Raw genomic sequence first — 12,812 nt, 5'->3', positions numbered from 1 at the left:
CTTCTGCCATTCAAAATGTTTGGCCAACAAATAGGCTGATGCTGATGCTTTCATATAGCTTTGCTTTGGCATAAATTATTTATTAACAGGTTAGCAAGTTCCCAGCCAGAAGCATCAACCAAATAATTCTAAGATGGATTGGGGAAACCCCCCAATCTTACGGGCAGGATGATAACAGTAAAAGCCAAGATAAGAAAACAATCTAGCATGATAGACATTCTTTACATTTTATTTTCCATAGCCATCACTACGCCTTGTATGGACTGGACGTGCCACTGTCTACTTTCAGGCTACCATCTGAATTTCTCTCAAACAAGTCATCGAAGAACTTGTTGGATGAAACATAAGATGGCCTGCGAGCCCCAGCAGAAAGAGGTTGCTTCATGTTCCGATTTATTGGTGAGTCTAAACTTGCAGTTCGAAGTGGCACTGCAAAAGAATGTGATTGCTGCAGGGGCCTCAAGTTTGGTGGTACGTTAATAGGTGAGTAGGAACTTGGCTGATGCGGAGACGATGCCACCACAAAAGGGTTCGACTCGGTGCTGTCATGGGAGGCCCATGGTGGCGGTGGATAAGCCAATGAGTTGTAGGGCAAAGGAGACGGGGCTGGTGTCTGTTGCTGAATGCTTGTGGTTTGAGGCTGAGGCTGCACCCATGGAGCGACATAATGTGCAGAAGCATGTCCTTGGTTTACATGATAAGGCTGTGGATGGTCACTAGCTGTTGAGCCACCTTGATTCAAGGCTGGTTCAGGTGTTACTGGGGTATAAGGTGGTGATGAGTTTGAGGATATGGTGAGTGCAAGAAGGTCACTCATAACCTGGTCTTCTGGAGAAGTCCTCACGGGGGCTGGTGGATCAGGCAGAGACAATGCATTGCTTGGAACTGATGCAGAAGTTGTAAAGGGAACAGAAACTGCTGATCCTGGTATTCCCTCATGGATCGTTGACAAAGATGTGCCCAAACTAGAAGAGGTGGTGTCGCTGCTTGTGGATTTGAATCTTGAGTTCCTGACCAAAAGTATCTGTCAGTTCTAGATGATGCAAGGAGAAGAGGTTAACTGCAAAAATGCGAAGATTGGCATGGTGACAGTGACCTGCGAGCTAGCTGAGAGAACTCGTCGTCTTCATCTTCTTCCTCATCATCCAAAACATTGGTTGAGGCGACTGCAGTTGTAGGAGCAACCTTTTCACCTAGGTTTGGAGTGGTTCCTGCTGGCAATTCACTCACCACATCTGCTACTTCGGCTGATACGGGAGATCCTGGTACCATTGCATCATGTTTCTCAAGCAGAATTTGTAATTTATCATTTAAATCAAGGGCTTGGCTCAAGAGTTCCTCATCCCTATATTACAGAAGAGATTAATGCAATTAGTTTGATAGAATAGATTGACAGTAGATACCATTATAAAATATTTACATCTGCCATCCTGAAAATCATCCCCGCCTAATGAGTGCTTGCTAGAAGTCAACATTGGTGTGCTGTAGGAAGAGTTTTCAGATCACAAGCTTTCTTATTATTATTCAACAAATAGACTCGATTGGATGGCTTCAGAGTTCAGACTAGGAGGTATTAACGCACTGTGATCAATTTACCTTATTTTTCTAGTGAACAAACTCCATAGAAACTAGCTGTTAGAAGGATGCCATAAACTAGAACTAATGCATGAAAATTTGTATTTATCGTATTCAGAACTCAAAGGCTACGAGACTACAATGAACAATCATTAGTGTTATCTGGACCCATGCTTTCAAACGACGTGCTCACTTAGCAAGATGTAACTAATTGATGCAATATGTAACTAATTGATGGCGATAATCTTTGTCCCTAGCCTCATAGATTTATTGAATAATCTCAGTAGCTTGTAACTGTAACATTCAGATGCAAATCAAATTTCACAACAACAGTGTAGTGGCCAAAACTGATGGTATTGGTACAACGTCTACTCAAGAAACGGATCATAGATGAAAACCAAAAGTGTGATGCAGTCACATACCTTAGTGAACTTACCAAGCTCAAGATCTTTTTTTGGTCCGACCTACATTGGTTCACAAGTTCCGCGATAATTTCATCGTTGACAGCCTAAGCATTAAAAAATATGTCAATGCTACTTTACACATGCACATTTATTTCATAATAGGGTCCATAAATATATAAGAGAGATGGGCCAGATGATTATTACACAGGTGTTGCACAAATACTTAACACGAACCATACAATAGGTACCAACCAAATGACTAGTCTCTTCAACACCTAAATATTAAAACCATATATATCTTATATGCAAAATGCAGAGCCATGCACTCAAGGATACAACAGTAATGGAATTTACAATCTAATTATTTTATTATTTAACAATATGAACCCTATTCATTGAAAACATTGACAATGACAAAAAATCCAAGGCATATGCTTACATCCTGATCATTGGGATCCACAGCTCTCAACATCTCATTTAATAGTTCCACAGCTCCCAGCATATGTTCCAAGTCTAGCATGCTAATCAGATAAAAGCATGTCATGTAGCATAGAAGACAAAAGAATACTACCAACCAAAATATCTTTTTTTTTTTGCAAGTAAGATTACCTCAGAGAAGCTCCATTAGATGACATTGCCACATCAAGCCTTGACAAAGAATCGACTGGCATTCCATACCCTGCTTGAAGATATGATGGCAAAGATGCTGGACGTGTGACCGGAGGAGTAAATATCGGTGCAGCATCAGGTGAGCGCTTAGGAAATTCCACACCAGATCGCTGCATGTAGAAAGATTCATTGGCTCATCCAAAATAAACTACCAACTGAAGTAAGACCTTCTCAAAGGAACACTTTATACATGTGTATAAAAATATATTTTGAATTTTTTTCATGAAGTCATAAAGTGCTTCCAATGTAAACTCAAGTAGTTTAAATTTCTCCTAAATCACACATGGAATTATTTTACAATATGGTTCTTGACAATTCTCCAGAAAATGTGGTTCTTGAACAATTTTAACTAGAATACAAGACAGAAAGGTGAAGAAAGTAGAGTTAATTTCCATTAAATTATCTTATTGGTAGTTCTATGTAACTTGTAACTTGTTGATCCTTTTATGCACTCAAGGTTACAGTTAGCACAGGATAAGAAATAAAATCTAGTAAGGCTAAAAGTAAATGTGTTTCACGTGTAATTTAGCTATCTGATAATGCAAGAGACCTTAACCACACCTTCAATTCAGCATATGCCCAGTAATAATGAGGGTGCTTTCCACCAGGCCCGCCAAATGCTTCATGCCAAGAATCCAGGAGTGTTAGAATTTTGTCCCTCACTTGCATATCTGCCTGGAACAGAAGTCAATAAACTTAATCAGAATGACAAAAATAAATAAATAAATAAATAAGAACGAGCTCATATTTACAGTACATATGGCTATTGAAATGGATAGCATAAACTCGTGAATCTAGCATTTAGCAAGTTATGTCTTTGGTCAAAGATCGGATAAATAGATGACAACCAAAAGGGAACAAAAAAAAACATGACTTTACTATGAAGTGCAAAATATTATTTTTAGAAAAACTAGAATTTCAGAAATATACATCATTTCAAATAGAAAATATGGTTTATTTCAGTGATAGAAATACCAAAAATTCACTCTAAGTGTTGCATCCAAATGTACACTGCTTGTAATAGTCCTTCAAATTTTGAAGAGATAAGATACGCATTTTTCAGGACACCACATTTTAAGTTTATATCATTGCCTTTGCAAATATGTTTAGCTTGTAAGCTAACTAGATCATATATACCATGCATACATTTAGTTACTAAAGCAAAATGATATTTTTCAGCTGTGCGACACATACAGTTCCACAATTCGGAATTACATTACTGAGACTCACTAAGTACAATGCTGTAACTTAAAAAAAAAAGTAAAATGCTGTAGGTTGTGTTTTTTTTCTAGCACAAACAAGAGGGGTATGTAGCTTAAGGCCCAAAAAGGCCATAAAGGAACACAAAGAACTGACCTTTTTCTTCACAATTTTCATCATTTCCTCCAGTATATTGCGCTCTATGACTTGAACATGCACGTGATCCCCACAGTTCTTTATTAGAGTCTCTAAAAGCTGGAAAGCAATTTCAGAGCATTCATAAGGATGAACACTTTATGAATGTTTAGTACATCAAGCTGGGAAGCATACCGTCAAAGCAAGAAATTGAACATTCGCATTCTTGTGCTGAAGACGTTTTTTCAGAGCTTTAATCACTTCTTTTGCTTGCCTGAATCAATACAACATTGTTAGCACAGCCATTCTCTTGTAATATATGAAAAATAGCATGCTCAATGGCCTAACATTCCAATGGAAATATTTCCAAAAACTGTAACACCCCCACCGCACAGCCCAGCCCTTCTGAGGGGCGAGCCCGCTTACACATAGCACATCACTTACGCTTTCGTCCTCGCTTCGCGTAAAAGGGTCAACCCGAAGGTACTATGGCTGGAGGATAAAAGCTTATAAGTTGGCTCCACCCTTACTCAACTAGTAAGGTGGTACTAAATATGTGCACGCAGCACTCATGGATCACTACTGGGCCATCCAAATTGGGCCGGATATCACACACCCCCCACCCCTCAAAGAACCCGACGTCCTCGTCGGTCCAACTCACCCACATTGGGCAAATGTCCAGGAACGTTCCCCCTTGGCGCACGGCCGCACGTCCAGTGCCGGCGCCATATGCCATGTCGTGTGTCCCTACCATATGCCCGCACACTGACCCGTACACGCAACCGTGAGGGTCGGCTCTAATACCATTTGTAACACCCCGCCCCCTAACACCGCACAACCTAGCCCTTCCGAGGGGCGAGCCCGCTTACACATAGCACCTCACTTACGTTTTCGTCCTCGCTTCGCGTAAAAAGGTCAACCCGAAGGTGCTATGGCTGGAGGACAAAGACTTATAAGTTGGCTCCACCCTTGCTCAACTAGCAAGGTGGTACTAAACATGTGCACGCAGCACTCATGGACCACTACTGGGCCATCCAAATTGGGCCGGATGTCACAAAAAAAAAAGAGAAGAGAAATGAGGGTCTTCTGATTGGTCGGAGGTGTGGGTGTACACCCTCACAACCCAGATTTCAGTCCTATTCATCTTGAGTAAAGGTGCCCATTTCATCTAAATAAAATGTCACCACTTCCTCCTAGATAGTATTAGATTTGGGTTCCTTTATTCAGTGGTCACAATTTCCTGATGCACTATCTTGCTATATCAAATTGAAAAGTGTTTCGGATAAGAATAATACACTGGAGCTTGGGCTCCTAACAAATGCAAGACCTTCATATGGCCTGCTATTCATAACCGCTGTTGGACAGCAGATCGCCTCCAAAAAAGGGGACTACTGCACCCAGCACACTTTCCTCTCTGCGACCAAGAGGATGAGACGGCCCAGCACATCCTCGCTTCTTGTGTGTTCGCCTGGCAATTCTGGTTCAGCATCTTGCAACCCTAGAATCTGTCCACTATGGCACCCATTCAACATACCATCTCCTTTGCTGAGTGGTGGAAGAAGTCTTGGAGGAAGGTGCCGAGGCTGCATAGAATGGGTTTTAATTCTCTGGTCATACTTTGAGCCAAGATCCTATGGAAGCATAGGAACTCCTGCATGTTCAATGGATCGGCATCAAGTATCAAACAGTCTCTACAGTCCTTCAAAGATGAATCTCATTCCTGGATAGTTGGGGGAGCCAAAGGCTTTGCTGCCCTGGGCCTAGTGAGAGTATCTTAATCTTGTTAGTGGTAGAATTGTCCCTGGTCAGGTCCTACATTCCAGTTTATTTGTAACAGTTCTAGCCGGATAAACCTCCCACTCCTCACTCTGATCCAAAGTGGGGTGTGGGTTATTGTATTTGGATCACCTCTTCTTCTTAATACAGAGATACGCAACTCTCCTGCGTAGTCGGGGAAAAAAAGTTTTGTTCTTTAACTCTATATATATATATATATATATATTAAAAAAACTTATGATCCCTTCCCATTTTATTTTATTAAAAATTAAGATCCCGCAAGGAGTTTTGCAAAAGAGGATAAGTTGTTGAGCTCTGTTTCAATAATTGTAAAGTACCAGAGGGTACTTTCAAGTACTTTTCCCTTGAATTTTTGGTGGTTGTTGATCTATGGAAGGTATTTTCAAAAAGCCAATTAATAGTGTTAAGGGTATTCAGTTCCATTCTTTTTGGTACTTGGTCCCATACTTTTGTACCACTAGGTACTTTAGCCTAGGTACTTCCACGTACTTGCTACCTTGACCACCGTACGATTCTATCATATAGACGGTTCTCATTTTTTCTTCAATCATTGTAAAAGTTGTCATGTAGCTAAAATGAGATTATGGCCACTCAGAACATGTAGCTAATGTGGATTGCCACAAAACAATAGATTGCTTCAAGTTATTTCCTAGATGCTGTGATGCTTTAAAATGACTATCCCATAAATATTTTTAGAAAGTGCTTGAAAGAGGGCCCTTGGGAGAAAATGTTCTGATAATACACTTCTTGTTTGATCCATTGCTTATTTATTTTCAAATAAAAGTATTGAATCGAATGGCTTAATTTCTACCATTAGCATAAACTTCAGCAAAGTCAATGCATGAAATAAAACACTGAATCAAAGTCAAGTGCCCTTTTATCTGAAACATTTCTAGTGTTTCTTTTTCTTGTGGAAAATGTAGTAATGGTATTTTAAACCACATATGAAGAGAAAAAATAGAAAATGATATATGGCTGAATTCCATCTTTAATTGTATTTTGCCTGTAGTACAAGAAAATCTATTGCGTCCCCATCAGGCATCAATGCGTGATACTATGATCCTGTTTGGTTCAAGGGTGCTTATAATAAGCCTCCTCAAATAAGCCCTAAATAAGCCTTTCGGCCTCCAAACACCAAGGCTTATTAGAGGGGCTTATTTTTTGCACCCCATAAGCCCATAAGCACCATGAGGGTGTGCTTATTGTGCTTATTTACTGATGGGGTCCACCACATACTCCCACCAAAGTCCTCTTTGTTGGTGCTTATTTGCTTATTGTGCATAAACTCCAAATAGGTATGGGACTTATTTTAAGCCTGTAATGGCAGGGTGCTTATTGGCTTAAATTAAGCCCCTACTTCTCAAACAGGCCCTATATCCTATTGAGGCACTGCTCTAACCTTATTTGAACAAGATTCTCTTAGGTTACCCTACTCGGCCCTCTTTGGCACAGGTCAGGAGCTCCAGCTTGTCTGACGCAGGTACTTTTCCTCCTATTATAGCACTGCTGTCCATCGGAGCTATTTTTCACTCTAGTTATAAAAAAAAACATGGCCGGGTGGTGAACGGACCCAAAGAGGAAGCAACTCTGCTTGTCTCGCCGCGGAAAAACCCCCGAACCCTGGCCCATGCCCGAGAGGGCCATGCCTCGCGGCGAGCACAGCGAGGGGGGTTTTATTACCCGCAGGCAGAAATTTGCCCCAACCGGAGTTCGAACTCGTGACTTGCGAGGTGCAGTCTAGCTGCTGTCGCCGCTTGGGCTAGCAACCTTAGGCCTCTCTGTTATAATGAACCCTGGAAAGGGGGGAAGAAGCCGGTGGAGCTGGAAATTGTGAAGAAGCTGGTGGAGCTGGAAATTGTGACCCCTCCTATCGGCTAAGCTACTACAGTGGCGCTAAAGAGCGGGAGCCCGAGCCCGGAGCCATACCAAACCAGCTCGAAATACTAAACAGATATACTCTATATATTAGAGAGTGCAGACAGAACAAACTAATCGTGGGAGCAAATTCCTAATGACATGATGAACACAGCAAAAAATGCTACGTTCCCGTGCTTGATTGGACACTTTGTCGGCACGGGAAAGGCCTGGTATGATCACAAATTTTGTTTTCCCAAGCAGAGCACAACAATCATGAGAGCAAATCACTAAATTTCAGGCGACGTGAAAAAACGACTGGGAAATGGAAACCATCATGGGCGCGATTGGATAATTTTGCCACAAAGAAAAGGTGCCGCGTTATCCTTCGAGTGCAAAGGTGATTCCAGAGAAAAATTGGTGAACTGTGCCGTTACTTTCTGTGATGCCGATGAGAAAGAGACCTGGGAAAAGTAATAAAGATGACATGCTGGGGGGTATAATCGATTGTTGACATCAATCGCAGCCCCGCAGCGTGATCATCCCAAGGAAGGATAGAACACAGTAGGGCAAAAATAATTCTCCTATCAAAAATCAAAGGAGACCACTTTTTCCCTTTCGGTTCGTAGGGCGCCAAGAACACGAACCGTTCGCCATTATTGCGGTGGCACAGGAACCAAGAATTCAAAACAGCGCATCCCAGGTTCTCGACGAACAAATAGTAAAGCTGATGGAGGGAGAAAAGACGACGTACCCGTGATCGGAGTTGACGGCGTCGCAGATGTCGATGTTGAGGGTCCAGTCGGGGCCCAGCAGCAGCTCGTTGGTGGCCTTGTCCACCCTCACCGCCGCCATCTCTGCTCTTGCCGATCGAGCGACCTCCAGCAGGTGGAGAAATCCGATACCCACGGCAACAACGTGGGAGAAGGGAGGAGGAGGAGGATGAGGAGAGGCGGAGGGGGGGGGGGGGGGGGCGGTATTCGTGGGACGGCGGTGGGAGTGGAGAATGAGACGGATCAGGGGCAGACGTGAGACGTCTGGGTGGCGCGCGGTAAACAACAAAAAAACGGGCGGCCATTATTAGGGGGCGCAACCGCACAGATTCTGCCCTTTCGGTCCACGCGAGGCTCGCCGCCCGTCGACGCTGCGCGCATGCACATCTGGCTGAAAGCGAAGGGAAAGATGGCGGCAAGCACTTTTGCATAAAGCTTGTTATCTGCGTCAAAAATTCTGTTTTTCTTTTTTATTTGCGGAAGCCGTTTTCTTTGCATACGGTTTCTTTGTATTGCAATTCTGACACGACGAACAAGGTGACAGTACCGTGAGTGGCCGAGATTTTTGCAATAAAGGTAGAGGGAAAGTTAGGGTGATGGAAGTCTTGATGGGGTCCCGCGGATCTGCCCCTTGGTTCGCCAAACCGGCCCACGAAAATGATTCTTATGGACCCCTTTTATGAACTATGAAATCGGCCATGGTAAGTGGATCAGATTTACTCAAACTCGAGTGGTTCGACCCATCCCTCTTGGCTCCCTTCCAAGTGGTTAAGAGCAAGTATTACAGCGGGCTTTAAGTTAGCTAAATGCTGAGGTGCAGGAAAAAGGAGAGGAAAGAGAAGAGAGGTGGGCTGTAAGCTTACAGCCCGCTTATGCACAAGAACAAAAAAAAATTGTGAGAGGGATAAGTGGACCATGCATTAATGATTAAGAGCTCAAACACTATATGAATGGAATAAGAAAAAACTACAAAAAAATCCATATAACCAGCACCTAGCTATATTATGAGCCATGCCCTAAGAGGAGCTCCCTTCCAAACAGCAGCCCTCTTCTCGGGCGACGGTGGCGCCGCTACTGCCATGGGGACGCAAGCACCAGCTTTAGCCACCCGAATCACGCGTGCGAGCAGGTCTCTCTGTGATCAACTCTCTCTCTCTCTCTCTCTCTATCTCACTTAACCTGCGCTCTGCTCACGAAGAGATAGGCATCTGGCAAATTAGCTGACCGGATTGGTAGTTTTAGTGTGACATCTCGGCTCAACGAGGATAACTTTGAGTTTACTAGTGGCCAAAGTATAAGTAGCATGGCATATGTGAGGAGTTGTCCCACCTTACTAGTTGATGGTGAGGTTCACTGATATATAAACTCAAGTGCCAAGTGTATTTCAACATCCGGGTTAACTCTTTTACGTGAAGCAAGGACGAAAGTATAAACGGGGTTGCTGCGAATGCGTATTTTTCTCGGCGTGAGAGTAGGACTGAGCCATATTTGGAACTGGAGCATTTCATTTTTTACAAAGAAAAGATGCAACTGGGGTTTAGACATGATCCGCTCTTTGCTTTGTATTCGTAGCGTTTTTTATATTGCTCATTTTCTATGGGACATTTAGACATAAGCAGATAGGCAGAACAATGGGTCTGCTAGACCCGATGTTGATTACGTGCAACTTAATATTTATTTAGGAATAGAAAAGAGTTATGGGTAGATGAACACTTACTCAAAGTTGTAGGGTAAAAATATATGGGCCCTATTTGGGGGAGTTGCAGCTTCTCCAAAAGCTCTATAGGAAAAGCTCCATTTGCTTTTCTAAGAAGCTGCTTTTCAAAGAAGCTAACTATGTCTGTTTGGGGGAGCTTATGAAAATGTGCTTATCGGCACGAGAGGGAGCTCGGGTGGCATGGCCGTCAGGGCCTCAGGGGAGGGAGCTCCAGCCGGCCACGAGCCTCGGCCGCGCTGCCTAGGGGAGCTCGTCCCACCAGGCCCGAGCCCCAGCCGCGTTGCCTAGGGGAGCGCGCCCCGGCCGACCCCGAGCAGCGATCGTCTCCGCCCAAGGGAGGGCGGCCGCGGCGACGGCGGCAGGCGAGGGACGACGCAGCGGCCACATCGGGAGAGGGAGGATGCGGCGGCTGGCTGGTCGCGGCGGGCGAGGGAGGATGCGGCGGCCGCGGCTCGGGGCGAGGGAGCGCCGCCCAAGGGAGCTCGCCCCAGCCACCACCGAGCCCAGGCCGCGCCGCCCGAGGGAGCTCCGGCTGCGCCGCCTTGGGAGCTTGCCCCCGCCGCCGCCGGGCCCCTACCGCGCACCCAGGGGAGCTCATCCTCCTCCGCACTGTCGGGAGCTAGTCCTCGTCCTCCGCGGTGGTGGCCAGCAAGGATGGGAGGTGAGGGGCAGCGGTGGCCGGAGCAGAGGGGAGGGGAGAGGCGAGGAGGGGAGAGTATTGGCAGCGATGGCCGACGTGGAGGGGAGGTGAGGGGTGGCGGTGGTCGGCGTTGAGGGGAAAAAGGAACGGGGAAGGAGGCGGACGACGGGACGAGCAAAAGCTCGGGAAGCGACTCGAGACTTGCTTCTCTGCTTGCAATGTAAACATCGCTTCTGAAGCTTTTCGCTTGTTGGAGAAGCGACCCCGTTTGGGGGAGCTTTTAGGTTTTGGAGCTTTTGGAAGAAGCAAAAGCTCCCAAAAGCTCCCCCAAACAGGGCCTTGTAATTTTGCTTAGATATGGTCCGGTACGTGTTACTTTTCCCATAAAAATTTCTGGTTCATAAGCGTGGGATGGCATGACCCGGTAGTGTTGGCATTTCTTAACACCACCACTAGAGGGTTGTTACTCCCCGGCAATGGTGCTAGGAATGTCATGCGGTATGCCTTAGCTTTTACAGAGGGGTCCACAAGTGCATAGATATACCGTTGTAGGATTTTACCTAGAGAGTATTCGGGTATCGTTATTTATATTTTTTCCAAATGATGGCATGTATGAAGATGGTTTTACTTGGTATATAATCAGGACAATATGCTTAAGCTATAGACATATTTCATACAGGGGTAAGTCATAATAAATGATAATCAGGGTAATGTGGCACACACACTTTGCCAACTCTCAAGTATAAAGAATAAAAGAATAACACTCAGGTTTGCGAGAACATAGGCATAGAATAAGGTCATAAGGCATCTATTCTTATTAGCAAGGGCTACACTACGCACATGATTAGGACTATAGGTGCTAGGAATTCTAGATATTACAGAAAATGTCCCATGCTGGGTCCAATGAACCCCACCATTAAATCTTTCAGAACTCCTTCACCGTATCCGAACGTGGGAGATTTCACAATGCAAGGTTTGTCGAAGTGTGCCTGAAGGACAAGGCTGTCAGCACCTTCCGCCTACCCCTACTACTCTGTGGAGCACAGTCATATCATCATGTTCCCTCATACTTGAGCACCACGCTCCCTTGGGTCCCCCACCCTTCGAATGGACAAGTAAAGAGCTATAGCAGGCCCGAAAGCACAACAAACTGATATCCTTATCTGGATCATCTAGCCTAACTGCATACTGAGCATAACACATGATAAAACAAGCCATGATATGATAGACTATCAAGATAGCTAACAACCATGGATGAACTCTATTTCATAATAGAATACCGACAAGTTGAATACACAGTCATACCAGAGGTCAGGGATTGCTTCTGACCCTGAGGACAACTTGCACTCACTAAGAACTTCTGGCCTAGCTCATCTAGCCTAAAGTTACAAATAATAAGAGTAGAAGGAGGGAGAGAAGCTTGGATGTGTGGTGTGTGGGAGAGGGCTCCTCCTCCTCTATTTATAGCTTGAGAGGTCGGTTCTCGCCATCTTCTTGCATGGAAACACCAGCAACCGCCTTTAGGAGGATAAAGATGATCTTCCTGCCAAAGATGAGGGTGCGGGAGGTTGTCCAGATTTAGCCAGATCTAGAGTTCGGCCAACCCTAGGTGGTGCCTCCCTCTAGCTAGCCTTCCTCTGGCTAGCTGCCATGTGGGCCTTGGTGACATTGGGTAATCGGATAATAGAATTTTTTGTGCACTTCACTTGCGTTTTCTGCGTGTTTTCTTCTTACTCCGTACTTGTGAACCTGAAATGGCTAAATGACAAATATAACTGTGGAGCTAGGCTAGCGAGATAAATATATGAGTAAGGTATATAGTTTTCTTTATTATATTAAGAGTATAGTTGATGATAATATTTTACACTTAAAGACCATCAACAGGTACTAATAATTGGGCGGACATTAGTGCCGGGTGGAGCCATGGCCTGGTAGTAATTCCTTCGGTAATAGTCCTATCTAGAGACTTGGTTGTTGCAGCCGATACCGATGTACCAGCTAGAACAACGGCCGATATTTTTGGCCTATAGGTCGTTCTCTAGTAATGA

At 44.5% G+C, this 12,812-nt stretch overlaps 1 protein-coding gene across 1 annotated transcript; it reads right to left on the bottom strand.

The window, feature by feature from the left end:
* Positions 1-18: 18 nt before the first annotated feature.
* On the bottom strand, positions 19-8,615 carry LOC120699091 (TOM1-like protein 6). The gene is made up of 9 exons (XM_039982956.1): positions 8,389-8,615; positions 4,179-4,257; positions 4,005-4,103; positions 3,210-3,323; positions 2,589-2,758; positions 2,419-2,500; positions 1,998-2,083; positions 1,097-1,345; positions 19-1,010 (listed from the first exon to the last, which is right to left on the bottom strand). The coding sequence occupies exons 1-9, from the start codon at positions 8,487-8,489 to the stop codon at positions 248-250; spliced, it is 1,743 nt and encodes a 580-aa protein (XP_039838890.1). The 5' UTR covers positions 8,490-8,615; the 3' UTR covers positions 19-247.
* Between the last annotated feature and the right edge of the window lie 4,197 nt (positions 8,616-12,812).

This window comes from Panicum virgatum, chromosome 3K (genome assembly GCF_016808335.1).
Source record: "Panicum virgatum strain AP13 chromosome 3K, P.virgatum_v5, whole genome shotgun sequence".
NCBI lineage: Eukaryota > Viridiplantae > Streptophyta > Magnoliopsida > Poales > Poaceae > Panicum > Panicum virgatum.
Note: the sequence above shows the minus strand (reverse complement) of the source record. Positions and strands in the feature narration are given on the sequence as shown.

Coding starts and splice junctions, on each gene's coding strand:
- LOC120699091 (XM_039982956.1), bottom strand. CDS start 8,489: ATGGCGGCGGTGAGGGTGGACAAGGCCACCAACGAGCTGCTGCTGGGC. Junction 1,346..1,997: donor AGCTTGGTAAGTTCACTAAG/GTATGTGACTGC, acceptor TCTGTAATATAG/GGATGAGGAACTCTTGAGCC. Junction 1,011..1,096: donor TTCTCTCAGCTAGCTCGCAG/GTCACTGTCACC, acceptor ACTTTTGGTCAG/GAACTCAAGATTCAAATCCA.